The sequence below is a fragment of the Heloderma suspectum genome, chromosome 12 (assembly GCF_057233095.1).
Source record: "Heloderma suspectum isolate Gila_16-S chromosome 12, 16-S_ref, whole genome shotgun sequence".
In the NCBI taxonomy this organism is placed as follows: domain Eukaryota; kingdom Metazoa; phylum Chordata; class Lepidosauria; order Squamata; family Helodermatidae; genus Heloderma; species Heloderma suspectum.
Window position 1 is genome coordinate 3,929,621 of NC_139469.1, and position 27,779 is coordinate 3,957,399.

Sequence of the window (27,779 nt, forward strand, 5' to 3'; positions counted from 1 at the left end):
AAGAAACTGGCCTGCTCCTGTGCCTTTCACAGCACTTTGGTCTGCAGGACTCAGCAGGTCAAGCTTTGAAAAGAAAAAGACTGGATGAACACAATCACTTTGTATTGCTTGTAGTTCTCGTGGCTCTTAAAAGCGCAGGAGCAGGGGCCCGTGAAAAAGCTGACAACCCCAGTCCCGCTGGGAGATGAAGAGGAATTCCCCTCTGTGAGAGAACGCTGGGGTCATGCTGCAGGTGCATTTCCCTGCCCACACGTCTGCCCACAGGCAGCCATATTCAAATACTCTTCCTGTCTCATTTTCACACATTGATTTGTTTCTTTCTTCTTGCCTCACTTAACCCTCTCTGGGCCTGAGAAACTGGAAGCAAAACTTCAGGGACTCTGCCTGTGAGCTGAGAAATTTGGAGCCAGGGCTTCTCAAAAGAAACTTCTCTCCAGCTTCCCTGATTTTGCCAACCACCCTTCGAGAGTCCGGTTGCAAAACGCCATCAGGGCTGAACAAGCACAGAGGGTGTTGCGCCCGACGCATCTTTTGAGGCCTCCCTTGGACGCGAGGAGGACTGGCGCGTGGATGGAGGCCGTGGCCTTGTACAACTTCCAGGCTGACGAAAGGGACGAATTAGCCTTCAAGAAGGGAGACATACTGAAGGTATTTCTGCCAGTAACGGGGGCCAGCAAAGCAATATTCAGGGTGGCAGCATGTCCTCTTGTGCTTTTCGAAATAAATAAATAAATTCGGCGCCATTCTAACAGCCTGGATAAATTATACACTTGGAATAAATTGGCATATATTTGCACCATTCCTTCTGATTCTGCTTTGCCTGGGCAGACACAATGGGCCACAGAAGGTGTATATGCACCCCTGCCACCCCACCCTGCCCCGACTGTTCAAAATCTTTCTGAGCTCTGGAGATTTCACTAAGCTGACATTTGCAGCCACTAAGAACTAGAAACTTGCTTATTTGAAAAGAGGGGGAAAGAAACAAAACAAACTGAGATTCTCAAAGTAAGAAATTCTATGGCTGATACCATGTTTTCAGTGGGGGGGGGGTTCCTCCATTTGTGTGGAATCCTGGCTTGCATGCAGCCCTGGTATTGCCTAGGTCAGCCTTCCCCAATGTGGGGTTGATGGGAGTTGTAGTCCGATGCATCTGGAGGGCCCCAGGTTGTGGGGGACTAGTCTAGCTAGACAGCAGTGGAGGAACTGGGGTGGTGGGGACATTTTTCAAATGCCAGATAGAGACGTTCTCAACAGGTGATTTGCTGTGGCATACGCAGCAGATACACAAAATTCATAATCCCTGCTCTGCCAAGAAGCCAACTGGGTGAGTCACTCTCTCTTAGGCTATCCTACTTGCAGGCAACGGTTCTTTATCTTTGTTTTAATCTTTAAAATGGACTTGGACTGGACCATCCTTCAAATAGAGCGCTATCAGGTCGGGGACGGCTGATTTATTGATTGATTGCATTCTTGTCCTGCCATTTCTCCAAGGAGCTTGGGGGCCGTGAAGATGTTGCACCCCCTACTTTTACCCCCACAACAGCCCTGTGAGGTAGGTTAGGGTGGGAGACAGAATGACTGGTCCAGGGTTACCTGGAGCACTTCATGGTAGAGAGGGAACTCAGATCTCCTCGGTCTTGCCTGAAACGTTTATTATTCTTAATTAATATTTTCATATACCCTGCTCTTCTGCTCAGTTACTCAGAGGGGCTTATATCAGTACAAAGTGTGCGACACAAAAATGAAAACAACACGACGATAAAGCAATGCCATTTAAAAAAAAGCAACATGCTCCAAAACAGCTTAGAGTAAAAATTAGGTTTCAAAGAGCAGCCAAAATTGCACACTCGGCGGGCAGGGGCAGGGGGGACGACCCCTGTGCAAATACAATTATTTTTAATGTCTGCTTAAAAGGCAGTCATGAGGGCAACGGCCAGTCAGCCAGGGGGGTATACCACAACTGCAGCATCACCACAGAGAAGGCCCTGCTCCTTTGTGGCCACGCTCCTCACAGCCCAAGATAGAAGGCACAACAATTAGGAGCCTGGCAGATCTCAAAGCCCTGGCCAGCACCCCATAAATCATACCCTGAGCACGCCCCCCCCCCCATCAACTTATACCTTTCTTTTTTTAAAAAAAGTATTTATAGGGACTCATTGTGTTTATAGTATTTGTAGCACTGATCATGCTTGGTAATGTCACGTCAAAGTAAAGCCACATTCCTCTGATTTTTATCAAACTGGAAATTGTGGTGGGCAGGAATACTTTAAAGCTAAGCGATGGATTTTTGTAGTTAGTACTCAAACAGCCTGTAAAACTTTGAGATAAAAGGGTTAAAGGCACTTAGTGCTTTTTTTGTTCAAGCTAACTCATCGCAGACAGTACACTAAACAAAAAAAAACACCACTGAGCCCCTGCTTTGCAGGCAGAAGGTCCCAGGTTCGATCCCTGGCTTCTGCAGTTAGAGTGAGGAAAGAATCCTGCCTGAAACCCCGGAGAGCTGCTGCCAGTCAGTGTCGACAACACTGGGCTAGACGGACCAAGGGTCTGACTCAGGATAGGGCAGCTTCCGATGTCTCTGCCTTGCTGTTGTTGTTTATTCCGTCAGCCGCTTCCGACTCTTCGTGACTTCATGGACCAGCAGCCCACGCCAGAGCTTCCTGTCGGCCGTCGCCACCCCCAGCTCCCCCAAGGTCGAGTCTCTGTCTCGCCCATCCCTAAAGCTCCCTCTGTGGGAGCCGGCAGCACTTATAATAAGACCATTGGAACAGCCCGGCTGGATCAGACCGAGGGTCCATCCAGTCCAGCATTCTGTTCACACAGTGGCCAGCCAGCTGCCCACAGGGAACCCACAAGCAGGACACAAGCGCAACAGCACCCTCCCGCCCATGTTCCCCAGCAACCGGTGTAGATAGGCAGACTGCCTCTGATACTGGAAGTAGCACAGGTCCGAAACCATTTGGGGCTTAAAGCCCAAGGCGATCACGTTAAACTGAGCTCAGAAACAAAGAGGCTGCCAGTGCAGTTGGAACGAGATTGGAGTTACAACTAATAAAGGCCACGCTGCTGTCGCTGCTGTTAACCAGCTGAAGCTCTCGGGGCGACACACACAGTAAAACAAACACAACAACACCATGGATAAGACACATCAAATGAACAGATATGTCCACTTCCATGCTGCCTGTCCAAGGATCCTGTGCTTCTTGAAAGCTTGCCCCTTCCTTTTACAAGCAGGTTAAAAATGCTTTAGAGACAGGGAGGGACGGGGGGAGCGTGGCTCAGTGGTAGAGCCCCTGTTCTGCACGCAGAAGGCCCAGGTTTGATCCCCAGCATCTCCAGTTAAAAAGTGCAGGGGTGGGTGATGGGAGAAACCTTCCTCTGGCTGGGGTTCTGCGGCCAATCAGAAGAGATAATACTGGGCTAGATGGACAAATAATTCTGGCCTGATACTATAAGGCGCCTCCATCTTTCCTCCCTCATTTGTATCTGCTCGCTTTGAAAATAAAACTGCCAAGATCATACTGCCCTTTTACAAATCCATGGTGCGGCCCCACTTGGAATACTGTGCACAGTTCTGGTCACCACACCAAAAATGAGATATTGTAGAGCTGGGAAAAGTCCAGAAAGGGGCAACTAGAATGATCAAGGGGCTGGAGCATCTCCCCTTTGAGAGAAGGCTACAACTGCTGGGATTGTTTAGCCTGGAAAAAAGGAAGGTCAGGGGAGACCTGATAGAGGTCTGCAAAATTATGCATGGCAGAGAAAGTGGATAGGGAGACATTTTTCTCCCTCCCTCATACTACCAGAACCCAAGGGGGGCATCTCATGAAACTGACTGGTGGGAGATTCAGGGCAGACACAGCACATAGTTAATCTATAGAGTTCACTACCACAAGATGTGAGAGCCAGTGTGGTGTAGTGGCGAGAGTGCTGGACTGGGAGCCAGGAGACCTGGGTTCTAGTCCCCGCTCGGCCATAGAAGCCCACTGGGTGACTGTGGGCCAGTCACAGACTCTCGGCCCAACCCACCTCACAGGGTTGTTGTTGTGAGGATAAAATGGAGAGGAGGAGGATTATGTACGCCGCCTTGGGTTCCTTAAGGAGGAAAAAAGGCGGGATATAAATGAAGATGTGGTGATGGCCACCACTTTGGATGACTTTAAAAGGGGGTTAGACAAATTCATAGAGGAGAAGGCTATCAAAATGGCTACTAGTCTTGATTGGCAGGCTCGATGCTCCCTCCAGTATCAGAGGCAGTATGCCTATGTGCATCAGTGGCTGGGGAACATGGGTGGGAGGGTGCTGTTGCGCTCCTGTGCTGCTTGTGGGCTCACCATGGGCAGCTGGTCAGCCACTGTGTGAACAGCATGCTGGGCTAGATGAACCCTGGTCTGATCCAGCAGGGCTCTGCTGCCAGCCCCCAGCCCCAGCCCCAGCCCTCCCCCCGGACTTCTGTTGATGCACCAAGCCCTTTGGTCCCCAGAGAAATCTCAGATCCTCTTTTCATAGATGAGCAAGATGCTTCTCACACATGGGAGTGGGTGGGGAACTCAGCCGGAAAGGCGAACGGAGCATCTGCGTTATTCAGGGATAAGTGGCGTAATGGCGAATTTCGAAGTGCAGGCAACTCTCCATGACAGTTGCTCTAGCCACATCCCCAAGGAGAGGCCAAAAATCCAGGCAGCGGAGCTGATCCATCTCAACAAAACAATTCTAGCAGTTTTTATCTCTACCTGGAGCCAGTCTTTTGTAAAGCTAATGGGTCTGAATTGCCTATTTAAGACCAAGCCACCCCAAAAGGCTTTGAATTGCAACAGAGAGAGCTCCCAACGATAATTATTGCTGGGAAAAGCCAGCTCTATCTCTCTGTGTCTCTGCCCCCCCCCCGCCCCCCATGGCGAGGATTGCAGCTAAGCTCAGAGGGAGCAGGGAAGGGCTGCGGGGTGGCAGAGGCCGTCAGCATCCCTGCTAATAAAAAGATGAAGCCACATGCCTGCAAGGCCTGGCTCCACCACCTCACGGTAAGGGACACATTCTCTGGTTCAAAACAAAGAAAGAAAACAGAAGGAGGCGAGCATCCGAAGTAAATCACAAAGAAGAGAAACAGGTTCTCAGGATGCAAAAAAAAAAATAAAATGTAGGGAACCCAATGGCAAGAATATACGGAAGATCTGTATAGGAAGGATAATAATATCGGGGATAGATTTGACCAGTGATTTGGTCAGTGATTTGGTCAGTGAGCTAGATTTGGTCAGTGAGCTAGAGCCAGACATCCTGAAGAGTGAGGTTGAATGGGCCTTAAGAAGCATTGCTAATAACAAGGCAGCAGGAGATGACGGTATCCCAGCTGAACTGTTTAAAATCTTGCAAGATGGTGCTGTCAAGGTAATGCATGCCATATGCCAGCAATTTTGGAAAACACAAGAATGGCCAACAGGTTGGAAAAAATCAACTTATATCCCCATACCAAAAAAGGGAAGCACCAAAGAATGATCAAACTATCGAACAGTGGCACTTATTTCACATGCCAATAAGGTAATGCTCAAGATCTTGCAAGGTAGACTCCAGCAATTCATGGAACGAGAATTGCCAGATGTACAAGCTGGGTTTAGAAAAGGCAGAGGGACTAGAGACCAAATTGCCAATATCTGCTGGATAATGGAGAAAGCCAGGGAGTTTCAGAAAAACATCTATTTCTGTTTTATTGACTATTCTAAAGCCTTTGACTGTGTGGATCATCACAAATTGTGGCAAGTTCTTGGTGGGATGGGGATACCCAGTCATCTTGTCTGCCTCCTGAGGAATCTGTATAATGACCAAGTAGCAACGGTAAGAACAGACCACGGAACAACGGAGTGGTTTAAGATTGGGAAAGGAGTACGGCAGGGCCGTATACTCTCACCCTACATATTCAACCTGTACGCAGAACACATCATGCGACGTGCTGGGCTTGATGAAGCCAAGGCTGGAGTTAAAATCGCTGGAAGAAACATTAACAATCTCCAATATGCAGATGATACCACTTTGATGGCTGAAAGCGAGGAGGAGCTGAGGAACCTCATGATGAAGGTGAAAGAAGAAAGTGCAAAAGTTGGGTTGCAGTTAAACCTAAAAAAACCCCAAGATTATGGCAACCAGCTTGATTGATAACTGGCAAATAGAGGGAGAAAACGTGGAGGCAGTGACAGACTTTGTCTTTCTAGGCGCAAAGATTACTGCAGATGCTGACTGCAGCCAGGAAATCAGAAGACGTTTACTTCTTGGGAGGACAGCAATGACAAATCTTGATAAAATAGTGAAGAGCAGAGACATCACACTGACAACAAAGGTCCGCATAGTTAAAGCAGTGGTATTCCCCTATGGCTGCGAGAGCTGGACCATAAGGAAGGCTGAGCGAAGGAAGATAGATGCTTTTGAACTGTGGTGCTGGAGGAAAATTCTGAGAGTGCCTTGGACTGCAAGAAGATCAAACCAGTCCATACTCCAGGAAATAAAGCCAGACTGCTCACTTGAGGGGATGATCTTAAAGGCAAAACTGAAGTACTTTGGCCACGTAATGAGAAGACAGGACACCCTGGAGAAGATGCTGATGCCAGGGAAAGTAGAAGGCAGAAGAAAGAGGGGCCGACCAAGGGCAAGATGGATGGACGATATTCTGGATGCGACGGACTCGACCTTGGGGGAGCTGGGGGTGGCAATGGTCGACAGGAAGCTCTGGCGTGGGCTGGTCCATGAGGTCACAAAGAGTTGGAAGCGACTGAGCAAATAAACAACAACAGGAAGCCCAATGCGCTTCAGCCTTTTCTTACTTTTAGGCCTTCTTCAGGGGGCTGTAATGTTAATGATAATAAAAATTACAAATAGGGCAGAATTACAGATGTGTTGTCCTATTTGTAATTTTTATTACCATTAACGTTACAGCCCCTTGAAGAAGGCCAAAAAATAACAAAAAGGTTGAAATGCATTGGGCTTCCTACAATAAACATTTTTTGCATACTGAATACCTTTGTGATTTAAAACAAAGAAAGTGTGTCCCAAATGCCATCTTGTACTGTTCATCCTCCCAAATTCTCCCTGCACAGACAGCACCAGTACTCATAATTTGTACTATGATGGCCAAGGTGTGTGTGTGTTCAGGGTTGCCAACATGTTTACTCAGCTCTGCCCCTCTGCCTTTCACAACATCTCAATCCACAGAAACTAGCAGGTGAGAACAGTTAACATGCTGTGAAAAGATTCAACCCCTGATTTCTGCTATTTGAACTGCCCTAGAAAGCACAAGAAAAGAACTACCGGGCTGTTTTTGTCCGGCTGGATCACATCAAAGGTTCACCCAGTCTTGCATCCTGTTTCACACATCGCCTCCCTCTGTATTTTGATTATCCCCCAGCAGCTAATATTCAAAAGTACACTGTGTCTGGACATTATCGCTGTTCTTGCTGCTGCTGCTATCGCCATCATTATTTATATGTATTTATTTTTTATTTCATTTCATTTCTCTACCGCCCAATAGCTGAAGCTCTCTGGGAGGTTCACAATTAAAAATTTACATTTCTTAGGGTGCAATCCTATTCCATGCAGGCTGGGGAATGCTGGGAGTTGTAGGACTTTTTTTTTCTGTCTAAACAAGAATAGGTTTGTGCCCTTAGATGACTTTCTCAACAAGAAAGAAAGAAAAAAAGAAAGAAAGAAAGAAAGAAAGAAAGAAAGAAAGAAAGATTGATTCAAGGCAATTTATAATAGAATTAAAACATACACAATTTAAAACAGCTACAACAATTATCCATTCAAATACAACCACCCCATAAGACAACTAAAACATCAGTGACAACCATAAGCCATTTGACCGATTCATTTAACAGCCCATCATATGCCAGCCAATGCCTGGGAATAGACATAGGGCTCCCATTTAGTTGCTATGGCCAATAGCCACTGTAAACCCTTCTCCTCCACCACAAACTTCTCTAATCGCTTTTAAAACCATCTACAAGAACACTTGGCAATGCAGGGTGGGCATCTGCACAGGTCTAAAGAAACTCTGCACACCACATTGTCCCTGAGAACTGAGCCAGACCCTATATGCATATTCCCATGCCTTTATTTGCATATCCACACTTCGGATTCTTGGTGAGTGTGGTGGAATGGTGAGAACTGGCTTGTATCTATATTATCATCACCACCACCACCACCACCACTGTGGACCTGCAACAAAACATTAGAGTGTATTCCCAGCTCCTAATGAGCGTAGGAAAATGGGGAGGGAGGGAAATGGGTCACGCCCCTGCCGATTCCTGTCCACCCCGCTGACTTCCTTCCGTAAGCTGTGGGTCCTGGCGATTCCAGTGTGCAAGTGGGACCCACCGCTTACGCAAGGGAGATTGGTGCTTCCCAGAGGGAGCCCCCAAATGAGCAGAAATGCTTGTTTCTGGAAGAAGGCAGGTCAGTAGGTCTCCCTTATGCGAGCTCTGCTGACTTGCCTCCTTCCAGAAACGAGCATTTCCTCTTGCTTCAGGGGGCCCTGGAGGTGCGAAACAATTGGCGGGGCATAAGGGAACTGGCGGGGGCCTAAGCACCCCATTGCATTCTGCCCAAAGGAACTACGACGTCCCATCACCAGGCAATGCGGTCAGTTACATTAAGTCTTGTATCTCGATGGCAGGGGTGGGCAATTTGCGGCACTCCAGAGTTTTTGGCCTACCACTCCCATGATCCCTCACCGTTGGCTGTGCTGGCTAGGGCTGATGGGAGTTGTAGGCACAAACATGTGGAGGGCCACAAGTCGCCCACCCCTGATCTATAGGCTCAGTTGCCCTTAAGAAAGCTCCCAAGTCCCGGAAGCTCACAGATCCTTCACTTTGGCGTTGTTACGCTTTTATTTTCTCATTTTCATTTTTTAACTTACAAGCTTATTTCTGCATAGCAAGGCGGGGCAGGGGGGTCCCTGGAGTGTGTAGAAACCACAGCTTTTCTTGCAGGCGGACCTGTTTCGCTTCCAAACTGGTAGGCGCTCAACCAACCAATTTCAGTTTCAGAGGGAATAATTAGCACCTACATCAAAGTGTTGCGAAATGGCGTGGTCGTGTTCAGGGTTCCATCAAGCCAGCCACACCTTCCTCCAGGATGTTATGAAGGGCATTTCTACACCAGCCTAAAATCCTGCATTTAAAACGGGGCTTTCTGCTGCCGTTTTAAATGCAGGATCACCACCGACTCCCTTTACATGCACGTCATCGTCGTCCCCCCCCCTTCACCCTGTATCTGAGTCTTCCATTATCTTTCATTGATCTCACTTCTCTTCTTGCTGCTTTTTCTCTTTTCACGGAGGGAACTCAAGTGGAACGCAACGGGGTAATTTGATAGCTCATTATCTGCAATCTATTTAAAAATGGAACAAAGGGCATTTAGTGCAGGAGGGTCATGACGTCATGCACAGAGCCCGCAAACATCCGTGAAGGAGCCACCTCAATTGCAGGATAAAAGCTCCGTGTGATGAAGCCTGAACACGAAAGCAAACCAATCTCCCCCTACCCGCCATCCTCCACCAGTTTTCTAGTTTCCTTTTACAGCTGACACTCAACTTTGCATGGCTCCTGGGAACTGCTGAGCATGGTCACATCTATGTAGTCCACATATTTCTATTTGGAGGAGGCTTTGAACGACTGGGGGCGTGTTGAGTTGGGTAGGAGGTTGGTACCTCTACATACATCGTGATTCATTTGCACATGCCGATACCTCCCTCTTGTTTCTCAGTGGCCCCATATTGGCTCCAATCCTGTCAGCACAGGGACACTACGTTTATTTATTTTATTTATTGCTTTTATACCCCGCCTTTTTTCCTCTTGCAAGAAACCCAAGGCGGCTTACATTATCCTCCTCCTCTCCATTTTATCCTCACAACAGCAACCCTGTGAGGTGGGCTGGGCTGAGAGTGTGTGACTGGCCCAAAGTCACCCAGTGAGCTTCCATGGCCTAGTGGGGACTAGAACCTGGATCTCCCAGCTCCTAGTCCAACACTCTCGCCACTACGTTCAATATTAGAGGGATTTATTTATGAAGAGGAAGAATCCATATTTATATAGCACTTATGCAAAGTACTCAAAGTGTTTTACATTCATTACCTTATGACAGTCTTGAAAGGTAGAATCCAGAAAGAAAGGCTGGAACCCCGGCTGTAAACTTGTATTGTTTGAGCTCTGGAAGGGTAGCTTGCATGATTTTTTAAAAGCGAAATAAATCTTGCCCTCTGGACTTCCTGAAGGCCAGGATTCAATCTGCCCATCAAGAATCACCTCCCAGCCCAGGGTCTCTCACCCCGTTTCTTGTTCTCGCCCCGTCTGTTCTTCTGATCTGCCCTTTTGGGTCTACAGATCCTGAACATGGAAGATGACCTGAACTGGTACAAAGCAGAGCTCTTTGGCATGGAAGGATTCGTCCCCAAAAACTACATCAAAATGAAACCTCACCCGTAAGTAGCCCCTGCTCTGTTCTTAATGCAAAGCACTGGTGCAGGTAGGGCTGCACAGCCCGGGGGGCTGGGGGGGGCTTCAAATGGCCACCCAGAAAGCTACAGATGATGTGGGCAGCAGCAAACAGCCACCTGAGCTGAGCCCACCAGGGCTGACACTGGTCTCCACAATGCCCTTTCTTATTTTTAAAGACATTTTATAGTCTGGGGTGGCCAGCTGGGCATAGATGTGGTTACAGATAACTCATTTTATTATTTTTACTTTTTGAACGTATTACCCTTTCTGCAATAAAGTAGTGCTTACCCTGAAATACATGTGTTTAGCAGCAAAAGCAAACTCCAGTTTATTCCTGTAGTCATGTTTATTCTATGTATTTATTATTTATTTAAAATATTTATTGGCCACCTTTCAGGGCAGAAGCCCTCCCAGGGCACCTTACAGCAATAAAATACATAAAAACAGTTAAAATATTAAAAGTGATAAAAACATAAAAACAAGGAAAACCATAAAAGGCATCAATAAAAACAACAATTAAAACCAACAGTGTTGGTGCCTGGATTTATGTGAGCATAAACGCAAAGCTGCACACGCTCTTTTTTTCTTTCATCAGGGTTGGCAAACTTTCGTATTTGGCTCTAACAGGTCAGCAGTGCAGAAGCAGTTGTAAAGCATGGAATGGCGGAGGGAGATGGGGAGCAAGGAAATGTTATCCGTGCGCTTCACAACCAATGTAATACGCACGGGTAGTCATTTGGGGGACCCCTGTGCTTGGGGCCCTGAACTTCTGTCCCAGTTGCACCACCACACTCAGTTGTCAACATTAGCAGATTCTAACGCTAATTTCCATGCCCGAAAAGCTTTACCTGCCGCTTTCCTGCAAAGCAAGCTGTTCGTAAAAGCCCAGGAGCAAAACAGGCTGTGTGAGTTGTGCGGGGTTTTCTGGTCAGTTGGCAGTCCTACCTCTGATTCCACCATTTGGCTCTCTCACCCAGGTGGTACTCAGGCAAGATTTCCAGGCAAGGGGCCGAAAACGCTCTCTTAAAGCGGCAGTTCCGGGGAGCCTTCCTCATCAGGGAGAGTGAGAGCAGCCCAGGAGATTTCTCCATCTCTGTGAAGTAAGTCAAGCTGGGGAAGCCACAAATACAGGGCCTTGTGTGATTGAGTTGCTTGCCTTTATTTTGTTAGGCATGCTAGGCATAATCCGAAAAGGAATGGAGAATAAAACTGCCAATACCATACTGCCCCTATACAAATCCATGGTGCGGCCCCACTTGGAATACTGTGTACAGTTCTGGTCACCACGCTTAAAAAAAAGATATCGCAGAGCTGGAAAAAGTGCAGAAAAGGGCAACTACAATGATCAAGGGGCTGGAGCATCTCCCCTATGAGAGAAGGTTACAACAGCTGGGATTGCTTAGCTTGGGAAAAAAGGAGGGTCAGGGGAGACATGATAGAGCTCTACAAAATTCTGCATGGTGTGGAAAAAGTGGACAGGGAGACATTTTTCTCCCTCTCCCATAATACTAGAAGCCAATGGTGCTATCCAATGTAGTTCAATGGTGGGAGATTCAGGACAGAGAAAAGGAAGGGCTTCTTCACACAGCGCATAGGTAAGCTATGGAATTCGCTACCAGAGGATGTCGTGATGGCCACCAATTTGGATGGCTTTCAAAGGGGGCTGGACAAATTCCTGGAGGAGAAGGCTGTCAATGGCTACTAGGCTGTGTGCTACCTCCAGTACCAGAGGCAGTCTGCCTATGCACACCAGTTGCTGGGGAACATGGGTGGGAGGGTGCTCTTGCTCTCATGTCCTGCTTGTGGGTTCCTGTTTGACAGCTGGTTGGCCAGTGTGTGAACAGAATGCAGGACTGGATGGACCCTCAGTCTGATCCAGCAGGGCTTTTCGTATGTTCTTATTTATTTTAACTTGCTGCTGTGTGTGTGTGTTTTAAAGTGCTTTTATCATATGGATTTTTATTTTTTTATTTTACTGTGCACCGTCTTGGGAGGAGTTGCCCTCAAAAGTGGCTTATCAATAATCCAAATAAATAAATAAATAAATAAATAAAGTGGGTGATTCAGGAACTATGAAAATTGCACCGATGCGAACACCGCACATCAGCTTTGATGGATAAATGTCCCCAAGCAGGCAGCGCCAGTCTGCAGGAAGGGCAGAAACGTCTGTGAAAATAAATCGGAAGGTTTCCCCTAGTGCACTTTCCCTGGGGGCACCGTCCTGTGTAGGATGAAAAGCGCTGCCACTAGCCATACCTGGGAACACTAGAGGGCACTCTCTGCACACTACAAAACCTCAAAAGGGGTTGCGCTATTAAATGCACACTGCTGTTACTAAGAGCCATCTTCCTATTCAGAAGAATCGGGTGGCTCAGCCCTGTAATAATTCCACTTTATTCCACACACAGTGCATAGAGAAGTCAGGACTCACAGGGACATGGCGCCAACACTTTTTAGTGAGCAGGGACACTGACATCACCTGCCAGCCCCTCAAAATTCCCTGCTCCCTCTGTGTTTAGCTGCAATCCCCACAGTTGCTGGGGGGAAATGAATATTCCCTCCAACAATGTCTTGTTCCATGCTGTAATGTGAAGTCTTTGGGGATGGCTTGGTCTCGAATGGGCAATGAAGACCCCATTAGCTTTACAAAAGACCTGCTTCTAGCAGATGAAAACTCCTAGAACTGGTTCATTGATATGGATCCACAGAGCCGCCTGCAATTTTTTGGACTCTCCTTGGCGGGGTGGCTACTGGGGACCGTCATGATGGGTGTCTGCACTTCAAAACTCAGCACATCACTGTCCACATGACAGCTGGAGTGCCGTGTCCAGTTCTGGTGGGTGCTGCATTTTAAGAAGCATGGGGACAAATTGGAACGGGTTCAGATTAGGAGGACAACAACGAACATGGCCGGTGGTACGGCTGCAAAAACAGCTCAGGGAGCAACTACAATGGACAGCGACGGTCTCGTGCTTGTGGGCTTCCCAAAGGCTCCTGGCTGGCCACTGTAGGGAACAATAAGCTGGACTAGACAGGCCTTTGGTCTGATCCAGCAGGGCTGCTCATAGAATCATAGAATCATAGAATAGTAGGGTTGGAAGGGGCCTACAAGGCCATCGAGTCCAACCCCCTGCTCAATGCAGGAATCCAAGTCAGAGCATCCCTGACAAATGGCTGTCCAGCCTCGTCTTGAAGGCCTCCAGTGTGGGAGAGCCCACCACCTCCCCAGGTAATTGGTTCCATTGCCGTATTGCTCTGACACTCAGGAAGTTTTTCCTGATGTTCAGTCGGAAGAGCTCTTACGCTCTTACGTCAATCCAACATTATATGATGATGCAGATCCATTTTGTCTTTCCATGAACCTCCTGCCAATCAACCCCTGGATGACCGCATGAGTTCTAGCATTCCAAGAGACGAGATAATCAATTATCTCCCTCCACATCCCCCCTAAAATCCATCACTTCACACATCTCTGTTTTGCCTCCCTCCCCGTTGGTGCGACAGATGCGGCTCTCGCACCCGCAGCTAAACCCTTCCTGCTTTCTCAGCTGCCTTGCTCATTTCGCCATCTTATCAGCGGGTTCCAAGCTTCTCCTGGCAGATCCTAAGTGCTGAGCAGGTGATCGTGGACACCAAAGGACCTTCTGTCATAGATCCATTCCAGTCATTCCCCAAAAAGCGCAACAACAGCCACCCGCACGAAGGTGACAGGCTTCTGAAATCCCTCCAAACAACTGATGTCAGTCAATTTAATTTCCATCCCTGGGGGCAGGTACATTCAAAGGGAACGATCCTTTGCGCCTTCCACACGTGGTGCTGTGTATGTGTGTGTGAGAAACAGAGTGTGTGGGGGGGAGATTTTGGAAGGACATGCAACAGCATCTCCCACAGAACAAGCAAGTTCACCTGCCCTATGTATGTTGAAGTGCACTGCAAGCCAGCTGTGCATGAAATCCAGAGATGCCCTCTAAAGGGAAGGGGTTAAGGAGAAGGGCAGAGGGGAATCTCCCCCCCCCACACACACACACACACTACATGTGCTTGATTCTCAGAAATCCCCCTATTTCTGACTAAATCACCAATTCTACCTCCAATTTACCCAGGCTGATCAGGTCATATAATTATTTTGATCGTACCATTATTTTCAGGTATTAAATCAGGGCTTTCAGCCTGAGAGACAAATTCCATTTCGGAGATGCTCCCAGGGGCTGAAGGCAAAAGGAGCTTGGGCCAAAGTATCAAAAATACCAGCACATTTTAGTTTAAAGCACCGCCTGCCAGGAGCAAAGCTTTCGGAGAGGAATCTCAACCCTTTAGGATGCAGGGGGAGGGATGGGAAAGCTGGAAGTCACCAAATGATTGGCAGTTGGGGGAAGGGGTGTGGCCAGCTGGAGAACCCTGGTGGGCTGGATTGGAACCCCAGGATGGCTAGATTTGGCCCCCGCAGGCCTGAGCTTCAGCACCCCTGTGCTAAATCATAGCCTTAACCATTGTTCTTAAAAATGCATCGCTCTTTTGCAATTTAATCTTGACTAGGAAGCCTTTGACTTTGATGCGATTTGGATGACCTTTTTGGCCCAGGGAGCTGTCCTTTGACCTGTAGAAAAGACCTCTTTTGAGCCAGGAGCTTTGAGACCTCTTGCCTCATCTTAGTTCAACCCATATTTTTTTTAAGAAAGAATAATGGATAACAGACACTCCTGTTTAAAGACAGCTCTTTTCTGTAGATCGAGGCGATGTTTGGCTGTCTCACGTGGCTGATTTTCTCCCTTCCTTTTTCCTCCTCTGGCAAGGCTCCCCAGCTCCAAGGCCACAGGGCCTTTCCTAGAGGGTGTGGCCTCCCCCCAGTCTCCAGAAAAAAATCCTTTCAAGTTGCATGAAGGTATTTGAATCATGTGGTTCTTCCAGAAGGATGCACGGAGTTGACAAACAAGCTCTCAAGCTGTGGTGTGAAGAACGGCCACAGACATGTGTGCATGCTCACTGAAAAGCAAAGATGACCTCTGCCCCCTTCAAGTAGCCATTCGCTCCTTTGATACTGTGACCCATAACGGGCATATCCCCCTCCATCCTTCCCTCCCTCAGTGTGTCATGCTCCAACTTAAGTGTCGCCTCATCCCTCTCTTGCTTGTTTTACTGTGTCATGGGAGGTGTGACCTGTTTGATTGGGGCCTGGACCCCGAGAGGCAGCTTTGCAGGACCTGAGTTGTGAGAGCAGAGCAAAGGTCTTTGCAAGACAGCTGCAGTTTGGTGAATGAAATTCATGCTTCAAATGTGGACACCATTGTACCCCTCCAGCATTTTATAGGTGAAAAACAGGTACATTTTAAGACCCCAGCTGCAGTATGCTGGATGTGTTTAGCAGCATCCAACTATTTCTGCTGTGAGGCCACATCCCGGCGGGAAACAGAGCTCAGCAGAGATGTCGGGCTTGCCTTCCTCCTTGGCTTGGCAATCTCCATTGTTCCTGTCTCCTCAGTCTTGCTCGTTCCCCTTCTTCACAGTTTGGTCTTTGTTCATTTTTCTTGCTTCCATCAACTCCAGATTGTACCTGTTCTTTTGGAACAAAATCAGCTCTGGGCTGGGGGGACTGAACCCACCTCAGGCACTTTGGCAGCTAACAAAACAGTGACGTCAGCTCACTGCAGGACAACAAGGGCTGTAAAAGTAGCACCCCAAATGGCCGTTTTCCAGAGGGTGGGTGTGTGCATGTGGGTTCATGTGCATGTATACTCTGGGTTTCAAAACCAAACATCTGCACCAAAATAACCCAACTTTTGCAACGAGAAAAGCCAAGTTCTGCCGCCTTCTGCAAATTCTTATTTTGCACCATCTCTTCTGCTTTAAAAAAAAAATTGCATAATTTATTTTGCTCCTGCCAGCCCCAGGGAGAGGCAAATCCCACTCCACCAGTGCCAGAGAGTGAGTAGGCCAAGGTTGCCCGGTGAGTTGCATCACTCAGCAAGCACCCTCCTTGGCTTATGGGCACACTTGGCAATTTGATCAACTGTTCTGGGTGCCACCACAAAATGGCTGCCATGGGAGGCGTGGCTAGGCGCAAAGGATGAATAACTTGCCCAAACAACTGTGTACAAGGCAGAGGTGGAGTCTGAGCCACGGCACGTTAAACAACTCTCTTGAACCAACCGTTTTCAGCGCCTGTTTCTTTTTCTTGGAGGCTGGGTGCGCTGCAGAGGAACGCATCAGTCTGCAGCGCCCTGCCATCTTCATTTCCTAAGAAGGATTTGAGCCCCATCATGTAAACAATTTGGGACCTGGATACCTGAGGGAGCGCCTTCTCCCTTACCAACCTGCCTGGTCACTGAGGTCATCGGGGGCATGCTCCTGGTGGTTCCACATGGGCCTATGGCCCGTTTGGAGTCCACCAGAGAACAGCCTTCTGTGTTTCTCCTTTCCTTTGGAACTCCCTGCCCCTGGAGGTCAGGCAGGCGCCAACACTGTGTTGTTTCCGGCACCTCCTGAACACAGCTGTGTTCCAGGCGGCATCCCTTAATTGAACAGTCACGGTTTCTACTGGAATTCTGTTTTTTAAAATAGCATAATTTTAATCTGGTGCTTTAAGCACTTTACCCTTTAACTGTTTTATCTCTTGTGTTCACCACTCTGAAATCTGTTCTAGATATGGAGTGGTATACAAATATTGTAAACAAACAAACAAACCAATGTTGCCCGGAGGCGTTCATGGAAAATGAAGGTGGAGGCACTCCCTTTGCGTAGGAGCCCGCGTTCTCCCACCCGCAGCCCTCCAGATGTGTGGGACTACAACTCTGAACATCGCCAGAGAGCACGGCCAGCCAAGCCATGGCCATGCCATCCGGCAGTGCTCAGCGCCTCCTCAATACCTCCGGAGCCTGCCACGGCAGCATTGGCACTGCCACGTACACCAAGGGCGGCACACCCCAAATGCTGTTCCTTTGCAGAAGAAGATGCCTGGAAGGGCCGGGCCGGGCACAGTCCACATTCAAGTTCAAACCAATCTTCCAAGTTCAAACTGATCTTCCATCGTGCCAAGCTCTTGGCAAGCTTTCCATGCTAAGGGCGACACGGTATGTAGAGCAGCCCCTGAGGAGCCAAGAGCCGGGAGAAGATGAGCTCATCCTTCCCTCTGCCAACCCTGCACCCTCCATTCCCCGCTCCGCCACCTCCACATCAGTTACCTGTTCGGAGAGAGCACCTGTTTGCGACCCCGCCCCTGGCCCAGTTTAGAAGGAAAGGGGGAGGAAGAGACTGGGGGGCTGGCTTCTCTTGTGTCCCACACTCAAAGGTGTCATTCTTCAGGCTGTAACTTCAGTCCCTGAGCAGGGACTTCAAACTCAGCATGCACGCTGTGGGCCCAAATGCACACACACGAACACCTACGGCACCGCGCAGCGCACAGCCTGCTTAACCGTACACCGCCACTGGCCACGTTCGTTTGGAACTATTAAGCACGAGGATCTATTAGAGGGCCAGCTGTTGCAGGATAGGTTAGGATGGCGTACGCGGGCAGAAACGGGCCTTCCAAGATATGGAACGGAGCGCAGGGCTCACTGGATGTGATGCTCAGTGTGAGAATAAGGAGGCTGCAAGTCAGGAGTGTTGAACCTCTTCCAGCCCGAGGGCCAAATTCTATTTTGGAGAAGCTCTCAGGGGGCCAGATTCCAGTGGTGGGCGGGGCCAAAGACAAGAGAGGCAGGGCCAAAATATGAAAAACACCCACAAATGTTAGCTTAGTGCTCTTACTGTCAATAACTAAACCTTAGAAGAGGCATTCCACCCTTAGAAGAGGCATTCCATCCTTTTGGAATGGGGGAAAAACTTGCAAAGGTGGGGAAACCACCAAATGGTCAGCAGTTGGGGGAAAGGGGGTGGAGCCAAGGGAAACAGGCATGGTCATCTGGCTGGATTTGGCCTGTGGCCTTGAGGTTCAGCACCCCTGTTATAAATGTAGAAGTGCCCCAGTTTTCATCTGTAAAATGAAGCCATGCAAAACCCCTCGATCCATCGTGGCTCCTGGTTGCTACAGTTACATCTCTAGAGGGGTGGAATTCTCAGCATAGATTGGATGTAACGCAAGCAAAGGTGGACCCAACGTAAACTGCTGGATCTATGCGTACAGCGGTTTGAGTTGCTGGAATGGACGGTACCGCTTCGCACTACAGGTGGGGAATAATTTTCAGTGCTCCCTGCAAGAAGCTAGCTAGCACATCGAGGAAAAAAGTTTTAGTGAAACCCTCTTCCCACTGTGCTACGTTTCTTCTGGCAAGGGAGGGTGGTTGCCATTGCTGACCTCCTGCGTGCAAACTGAAGGACTGCTGCCCATTCCGTGAAAAATCTGAAGCAGCAGCCAGATTTTAAGTGCTCAAGTCCCACTGAGGACAAGAGGAGGGGCATGAAATCTGTATTGCTAGCAAGACATTCTGCTGCTTGGGGTGTTCCAGAGGGAGAGGCCTGGTGGAGGCTTCTGCCTGCCCGCCAGCCATTCTCATGCTAGACTTGATTTGTCCGAGGACCCACGTGTATTTATCTTGGCAAGAGCCACAGGGTAATGCTTCAGAAGAGGAAAAGCAGCTCCTAAAAGACGCATGTACCAAAAAGTGCACAACAGGGAAAGGCATTTCCCACTTCATCTGCAATCCAGGTACGGCTCGCTAAAGCAAGGTGGAAAGAGAACCTCAGGCCTCCGACCCACAGCAGGTCTTGAACTGGTAACCGGAGGGATTCAGCCTGCACGCTGCCTCTCAGCTCTAGCCAAAGGATGAACCCTCCTTCCCCAACCTGGTGCCCACCAGACGGGTTGAACTGCAACTCCCATCATTCCCAGAACTCTGGGAGCTGCAGTCCAGCACATCTGGAGGATGCCAGGTTGAGGAAGACTGAACCAAAGGGAGACTAGCCAAAGAAGCCTCTGGAAGGCATGGTGAATGAGGGTGTCTCAAAATAGGTTTTCCAGCAGTCCGGATCTGGCGCCTCACCTCCTGGCCTTGAGCACTGTCTTTGCACACACGCTTGGCACACCGAGGGCCAAAATGCCGGTGTTGCTAGTCACGTGTTTTAAAAAGCGTGCTTAACCCGGCCATTTTTACTCTGGAGAAAAAGCAGCTGTGGGGCCCTGATCTGGTAGAGGCTTCCAGTTTAGGTTGTAGGTGCCCCATGTTGTTTTTCCACTGAAAGTCACCTCCTTCCTGGCTGCCCCCCCCCCCCGGCCATTTACTGCAAGCAACATATTTAGTACCAATAGCAGCCGGGTGGTCGGGGGCAATTTTGAGCAGACAACCGGTGCAGGGCCCTGATCCAGATCAGAAGCACATCCCACATCGGGAGCCCGTGGCTGCTTTTTCCCTAAATAAAGGCGGCCAGGTTGCGGGAGTTGCCGTTCAACACATCTGGGGTTGGGGAAGGCCAAATGGAGGTCTCACAGAGCAGGACAGGACTTGACTCTCCAGTTCTTGCATTAAAATCAGCTTCCGGGTCAAAACGTTGCCAAGCAGTTCAGGGTAGGTCCTACCGTTAGGCAGAGGTGGGCCATTCGGGGGCACCGTTAGAGGGAGGTGCATTTTGTTTAGTTTCTTTTCTGCCTTGGAGCGCTAAACGTTTGGGTTGCGTCTGGGATCCCTGATTCAAATTACGTGATGATGGTGCACAAAAATGTACAGCCAGGTAGTGGCCTCTGCATCCCCTCTTCCCTTAGCTTGTCCAGCCTGCTCAAGGGGAACAGAGCAAAGAAACATGGAAGCTCACTGGGTGACTTTGGGCCAGTCACAGACTCTCAGCCCAACCCACCTCACAGGGTTGTTGTTGTGAGGATAAAATGGAGAGGATAGTGTAAGCCGTCTTGAGTTCCTTAAGGAGGAAAAAAGGTGGGATATAAATGTAATAGATAGATAGATAGATAGATAGATAGATAGATAGATAGGCAGGCAGGCAGGCAGGCAGGCAGGCAGGCAGGCAGGCAGGCAGGCAGGCAGGCAGGCAGTTTCCAAATTCATAAAGGAATCCCAGGTTCTCAGGCCTGAGCCAAACAACCCACCCTAGGCCTGTTGGGAGCAAGTCAATGGCTGTGTCGCCAGCCTTACATCATCACATTCTCCAGCCAGCCACCTCAGTTTAAAGGGGGATATTAAAAATTAGATGTCGGTCTTCTGGGATGGGAAACAGCAGTTCATAAATCTGTCGCTTGTTCCCCATTGAGGCAACCAGGTTTGGGGTTTATTGTTTTGTTTTTAACAAGCTCGTGATGATAGGGTGGAGTTTTCACCTGCAGGGCAAGGGAGCTGTGGAAGGGGCATTTCATGGGCCGCTCACGCATCAGCGTTCATTTCTTTTTGGCTTTCAGTCTTTCTAGTTGCACTTAAGGCTTTAAAAATGTTACAAAGCGAGGACAATTTGAGAGCCTTCTCAAGGACATTTTTGCCAGCCCAGAAAGTATTTCTAAATGGCTCCTTCTTAGTCAAATCACCTGTCCTCCAGGTTCAGACAAAAGCTGCCCACTGGATAGGAAGAACTCATTGGACTCCCCCACATCTGTAACTGAGCACATTTTGGAAGTGTTGTGTGGGCCAGTTGCGTGCGTGCATCTAACATCTGAACATATGAATGTTCAGCCTTCCCCAACTTGGTGTCCTCTAGATGTGCTGGATTGCAATGTCCATGCTGGCTGAGGATGATAGGAGTTGCAGTCCAATACATCTGGAGTGCACCAGGTCGTGGAAGGCTGTAGTATTATCTGTTCTGAGTGGCAACTGCTCACCTAGATCTGACAGTCAGCTGGAAAAAGAAAGGGTCTCTCCTGGATCCTTCAACCCTGGGATTGAACCTAGGACCCTTTGCATATAATTACATGCTCTGCTGCTCAGCCATGCCACCACCATCTCCTCAATGTTATTCGAGTTCTCATCTCTCAGTAACTTGCAGCCAGATGTTTGAGCTGCCTTCATTGCTGCAAGTAGGGCCAGGCCTTGGAGCCAAAGTCCAGAGCCCCCAGAGAACAGCAGGTGATGAGGACATCAGAGGCAAACTCCATATTATGCCACTCATCATGATGGTTCTATGACTGATAGGGATGTACGAAAGGCACTTACCTTTCGCGGATTATGTTGATGGTTGGGGGGGGAGGCGTTCCGTCCCTCCCCCCGGAATCCTCGCTGGGGGGGGAGGCGCTCCGTTCCTCCCCCCCTGGAATCCTGGCCGGCTGGCTGTGCTCCACAGGGATTCTGCGGAGCCGCCGGCTGGCTCCACCAGCAGCCAGACATCCGGCCGCTGGCTAGCAGGGATACAAAGGGTGGCGGCCGTAGCCGCCGCCGTTTGTGTCCCTGCAGTCAGCTGTGATAGGCTACGTAAATGTTTACGTAGCCTATCAAGGCTGACTTAAAAAAAAACAACGCGCGTATGCAAATGGCGGCGGCCATGGCTGCTGCCAATTGCGTACGCGCGTTGTTGTTGTTTTTAAGTCAGCCATGATAGGCTACATAAACATTTACGTAGCCTATCACGTTTTTTTAAAAAAACCTAGCTGTGATAGGCTACGTAAATCTTTACATAGCCTATCACATTTTTTTTTTTTTTTAACTGGAAATGGCGGCGGTGGGAGCTGGTCGGAAGACCGGCCGCCACTGCCACCGGACCACCGCCGGAGCCGCCACTGGAGCCGCCGCCACCAGGAAGATCCGCCCAAGGTAAGTCTCGTCCCAGGGGGGTGGGGGGTGGTGGCAGGCCGTTCTGCCACCGATTTCGGGGGGCCGAATGCGCTGGTATTCGGCCTCCCCGAGATCCGTGGCAGAATTTTCGTACATCCCTAATGACTGAAGTGAGTTTAAAATGCAAAATTGCACATGCTCAGAGTATTAAAAACAAAAACAAAACCAGGGTTGGCAAATAGTTTCGTTGTTGCTGTTCTGACATATCAGGACTGTAGAAGCATGGAATGGTGGTCAGAGGCAAAGAGCTTTTCTACACAAGACTGTTAATTGACTGTATCTACTTTCGGTTTCATCACAGAATTGAGACCTGAGCACTACACGAGGAGCATTTCCTTTCCGGATTTTCTGCGACATAACCTCTAGGTGGCACTGTGTATATTGGAATAGCACAAATACACAAGACAAAATGGTGCTTTATTTTGCTTTCACAATTAAATGCCGCATTTTCCCTGCTCTAAAACAACTCGCCCGAAGTATAGCTTAGACACAGAAGCGAAACTGGAGGGTCACAATGTCGTCTAAAGAACGCATAAATAACCATGAGTAGGGAATGATGAGCGCACGATACATGCCTCATGTAGAAAAGCTCAAAGAGAAATGTTAGTTGTGCGCTTCACAACTGAAGTAATGTGCACAGCCATCTAAAGCCCCCCCCCCCCCCCGCCCCATAAGTTCATTAAGTCCGGGGTCTAAGATTACCTAGCTGCACTACTGGCTGCTTTCATGTTTTTCACCATTGTGTCTGGAGTGATGTGAACGTAATTAAAACCCTCTTTGTGATGTTTGATCTGCTGTGCCTCCGTCACAGATGCAAGCCGCCACTTGAAGCTGTAGTCATTAAGGGAACGCCGACGTCAGCCGCACACCATCATGTTCATACCAGCCCAAACACCTACCTGTTTCAGCTGCTTTCCACAGCTGAGGGTTTAAGACAAAAAAGGGCAGGGGATCTTTCATTATATTTTAATGTGAATGTTATGGTCATATTTTGCTGGGAGCTTAAATTTTTTTTCCAAGCCTTCAAGAAGGCCAGACTACACACCTAAATAACATTTTTGTTTTTCTTAATTTATCTTAGGCCAGGGGAAGGTGGAAGGTAATTTATGATCTATCTGGTAGAAGGTAGATTGGGATCAAACTGGAAGATCTCTGGGGGTGCTTCTGAATTTTATCACATCATATATTTTATTATTATCATTATCATTTCTTAGTTGCCTTTCTCTTTAAAAAGACCCCCAATGACTTATAACAGAATTATTAAAGCATACAAAATAGCTAAAAACAGTTTCCACTTTTAAAAAATACCAGTTTATGGGGATGTCCAGACCACATCATCTTCAATTTGTAGCCTTCCCATGTTTTTCCATCACTTCTTCTGTCGTTTTTCTTACCAGATTTAAGGAAGAAAAAGACAGAATAACTTCACAATGGTTTTTGATGGTTAGCAGCAAGAGGCCTCCGTCTGGGATTATCCTGGATGATTTGCAGTGGATCAGCAAAGCTTTCCAACTTCCAATTGTTTAACAGTACAACAAGGATTAGGTTGAGTTTGGGTTTTTTTCTAAATTAGGCAGCTGAAACAAAGAAAGCTGGTGTGTGTGTGGGGGGGGGAACACACCAGGTGTGGATCCTTTTGTGAAGAGACCGCAAGCTCATGTCTGATGCTGAACACAAATTATGGGTCTGGGCATGTGCTCAGAGACACCCTGATATGCAGTTCTGAGGTTGCTGCAAACCAATGCACACTTATTTAGGAGTAAGCCCCATTGAATGCCATGAGATTTACTCCCAAGTAAACATGCATCGGATTGCACTGGAAGTGCATTGTCCCCCTAACACTGAGCCACTGCACAAGCCTGAAGTCTGCCCACCCCCTGCCTTAAGGTCTCTGCAAGTATAGTTATCTAAAACAGCCATCCGTAACCTGGTGTCCTCCAGGTGTGTTGGACAACAACTCCTATAATCCCCCAGCTGGCTATGGGATTTGTAGTTTAGCACATCTGGAGGGCACCAGGTTACTGATCCAAGAGCACTGGTTCTGCCCCTCTCCTGCACTGAGGACACAATGCAAGCTCGTGCATTTTGGCTCTCAGACACTTCAGCCTACAGCAAGCACACTGTACCATATGCACAGAGAGGATTCAGTCAACTTCCTTGCGTCAATCATTCTCTCCAAAATAAAAACAACGGCCTGCAAATTAGCACTGTGGTTTGAGCGGAAAGATCTGAACAACTACATTACAAGCCCTCTCTTCTCTATTACTTCGCATGCGTGCGCTCCAGCTAACGTCCTACCCAAACAAAAACAAAAACAAAACCCGACCATTATTTCTTCCTTCTCCGTTTTTGGCCTCAGCGACCTGAGCGTATTGTCCCTGCTCAGGCAAACATGAGACCAAGTTTTGCACTCAGAGGTACGCCCATCAGCAGAACAGCTGTAATCCCTTTTGATGGATCAGGCCGTGGGAGGCAGTCCTTGGTCGTCACGAGGCAGTCGCTCCCAGCAGCTGCGTGGCAACTGCCATCTCCTGGCCGTGGCAAGCGATGAGTCAGCCCGAATGAAGCATTGGCAGCAACTTCCAGCAAATTGCCTGAGATTATGTTGATACAGACATGCATCAAGCACACTTTGCACAGCAGCTCCAGTGCCATTTTGCAGGCCACCACCTTCTCCAGATGTGTTATCCCGGGGCAAAGTTTGTGCTAACAGAATAGGTGAGGACCCCTAAAGTCCCTCCACCGAAAAGCCCCTCACCTCTAATGCTAAGTAGTCTATCATCCACCAGAAACGTTCAACAGCTGGCACCAGTCTGTTCCTTATGTAATAGAATGTGTATGTTCCACGAGCACAATGGACAGGAATTAGTATGAGGTGCAGAATTCAGCACCCTGAGAATCTCACTTTTCCAAAAAGTAGAGCAAGTTCCTAGTTCTCAAGACCTGAAAGTGGCTGGTGAAACCTCAGATTCCAGAGAGAGGAACTGAACACGATTCCCACTCAGAGATGGGGCAGGGCTGCACTGCCCCCTGCTTTATCCCTCCCACAATGAACAGACTGAAAATAAACTAGGCAAACATATGTAAATTGGTATGATTTGCGTAACAGACACAGGAAACAGAATTTCTGCTCTCCTGCTTGGCAAGGAAGATGCAAAAGTTGTATTTTGGATGAGGCTGTGTGGACCATGGACGCTTCTGCTTCCTGGTCACTGCACAACACTGGAGTCCAAAGCCATCCTCAGTCCTAAACGTAAGCGATGAACAGTGCTGGTGGTGCCAGAAAACCTCCTGTCCCCATGTAGCACCAGCTCCCTTTTCATCCCCATTGACTTAATTCTCTGCTTTCTGTTACAGCTACGGTGGTCAAGTGCTACACTTCAAGGTACTCCGAGAGAAAAGGGGAAAGTACCATCTCTGGGACGAGAAGTTCAATTCCCTTAATGAACTGGTGGAGTTCTACAGAACCACCTCCGTCGCCAAGAAGGGAGAGGTGTTCCTCAGAGATCACGGAGAAATGCAGGAGGTAAAGCAGGGGTACTCAGCTGCTGCCTTGGGTCTTTCCCAACTTAGCATGTTTCGTTCTCCAAAGAACCTTCCCCAACCTGGACTACAACTCCCATAATCCCTGAGACAGGTAAAGCAGATCTTTCTTCTCAGTCCTCATCTCATTCTCTTTTTCAGCCCAAGAAGCCAAAGTTTGTTCAAGCTCAGTTCAACTTCAAGGCCGAAAACCCATCCCAGTTGAGTTTCTACAGAGGGGATGTCCTTGAAATCCTGGACTGTTCTGACCCCAACTGGTGGAGGGGGAAGATAGGGGTGAAAACAGGTGTCTTTCCCCGGAACTATGTTTTCCCCCTGCGCCTGTGACCGGCGTCACCCACGTTCTGATCAGAAGATCATTTTGCAGCAGCCAATCAAAATCTCTCCAAATGGAGACCAGACGCTCCATGGAACATGAACTGAATGGCTATCCCACTGGGACCTTTTCCAGGAAAAGACAAAATGGGGGCACCTCACATGACAACTGATATTCTCATGCTGTCATCTTCAACCTTTTCTGACTGACAATCCACTCTTAGCCCAAACATGCATTTGTGGAGTGGCTTCTTAATTTGTTACCATATGTTGGGGGTGGTAGCACTGCTGTTGCAACCCGACTTAGCTCAGGCTACCACCCAGTAGGGGGTCCGAGCCATCACTTGAGGACCAGTGCTCTTAACATATTGAGAATAGCGATACTGGGTGCTTCCAGACAAGGCCTTTATCGTGCAGTCACCTTCACAGAATTTTACAGGGGATTCACAGGTTGTTGTCTTCCGCTCATAACTTTCCTGTGTTTTTCCACTGCTTCTTCCATCTCTTTTTCTTTCCACAGAAAATTGGTTAAGGATGGAAAAACACAATAGCGGCACAATGCCTTTTGACTGGGAGCACTAAGAGCCACGACCTGCAAGCACCCAGAGTCTATGCTTATCTTACCGGCACCTGATGTGCTCATTTCTAACTAGAGCTTAAAGTGTTGTCTAAAGCTAGCAATAAAAGTAGGCATAACTGGGCACCTGCCAAGGGCCCACACCCCAGCAAGGGCCCACTGACAAGAGTCCCTGGACTTGCTCCTCCTCTTCAACATTGCAACCTGCTTAATTCACCTGTCACTCACTCATGGTAGACAATGAAGGTGGTGAGAACGAGCAGCAGCAGATGCCACTGCTGCCTTGCTCACTACCAAACAAGCAAGCGGTAGCAATGAAGAGAAAGAGGATAAGGAGAAATCACAGCTATCACAATAGCGGTAAGAAGGTAAACTCGCTAAGCAAGGGGGCCCATTGAGGGTGTCCTGCTGAAGGGCCCTCCAAAACCTGGTGTTGTCAATAGATGGCTCAGATTTTGAGAAGTGAGGTAGCATAACTGTGGCTGTTGCCAGGTCTGACAAGTGATACCAGACCTGCATTGCCTTTATACCAGCTTAATAATCATCACTTCCCCCCAGGAATGCTGGGGATTGTAGTTTAGCGAGGGCGCTGAGACATCTCTTGTAAAACCCTTGTCCCTCTCCTACAGAACTCCAGTCCCCAGTGTTCTCTGTGGAGGGGAAGCAGCCGAGAAAGCAGTACTAAGTCTTGCTGCATCGGTACCTCCTTGCTAGTATTTTTCTCCCTTTGCTTGTGTGTTCTATTTCCTCTTTGCCTGTCCCAAGATGAGGTGAGCTCATTAGAACAAGATGTGCTTGTGTCTGCAAATCCACAGGTGCCATTGGTACCCCAGCAGTAGTGAACTCTGGACCTCATCCGATGGATTAACCCATTTCACACCTGGGTGGTTTCCACTTTTGGAACTGAGGGCTCATGGGTAATGGAGGGGGATTCCCCAGAGCAAATCTCTGTTCCTCTTTTTCTGTTGTTGAAATGTATATATTTTCCTAAACTCTTTCGTAAGCGTCATTGTGTGCACCAGGCCTGCCTTGTTTCAGAATCATGATTTTTTAATTTTATTTTATTTTTTGCTATCGGGAGTCACTACCGGCCGCCAAGCCCAAGGAAGGAGCGGTCTGATAAACATCTGCAGCGGGTCAACATCTCCTGCACTTCTCTCCTTGACC

General features: G+C 48.5%; 1 protein-coding gene across 1 annotated transcript; it reads left to right on the forward strand.

Annotated features, from left to right (window-relative positions):
- Positions 1–302: 302 nt before the first annotated feature.
- GRAP (GRB2 related adaptor protein) lies at positions 303–27,669 on the forward strand. The gene is made up of 5 exons (XM_084818132.1): positions 303–648; positions 10,368–10,465; positions 11,459–11,581; positions 25,535–25,703; positions 25,862–27,669. Exons 1-5 carry the CDS (start codon positions 571–573, stop codon positions 26,045–26,047), a joined length of 654 nt encoding a protein of 217 aa, XP_084674258.1. The 5' UTR covers positions 303–570; the 3' UTR covers positions 26,048–27,669.
- The last annotated feature ends 110 nt before the right edge of the window (positions 27,670–27,779 follow it).

Excerpts from the sequence above, each read along its gene's own strand:
- GRAP (XM_084818132.1), top strand. The coding sequence starts at position 571 with ATGGAGGCCGTGGCCTTGTACAACTTCCAGGCTGACGAAAGGGACGAA. Across the intron at positions 10,466-11,458 it reads ATCAAAATGAAACCTCACCC|GTGGTACTCAGGCAAGATTT; the intron begins GTAAGTAGCCCC and ends TCTCTCACCCAG. Across the intron at positions 11,582-25,534 it reads GATTTCTCCATCTCTGTGAA|CTACGGTGGTCAAGTGCTAC; the intron begins GTAAGTCAAGCT and ends TTTCTGTTACAG.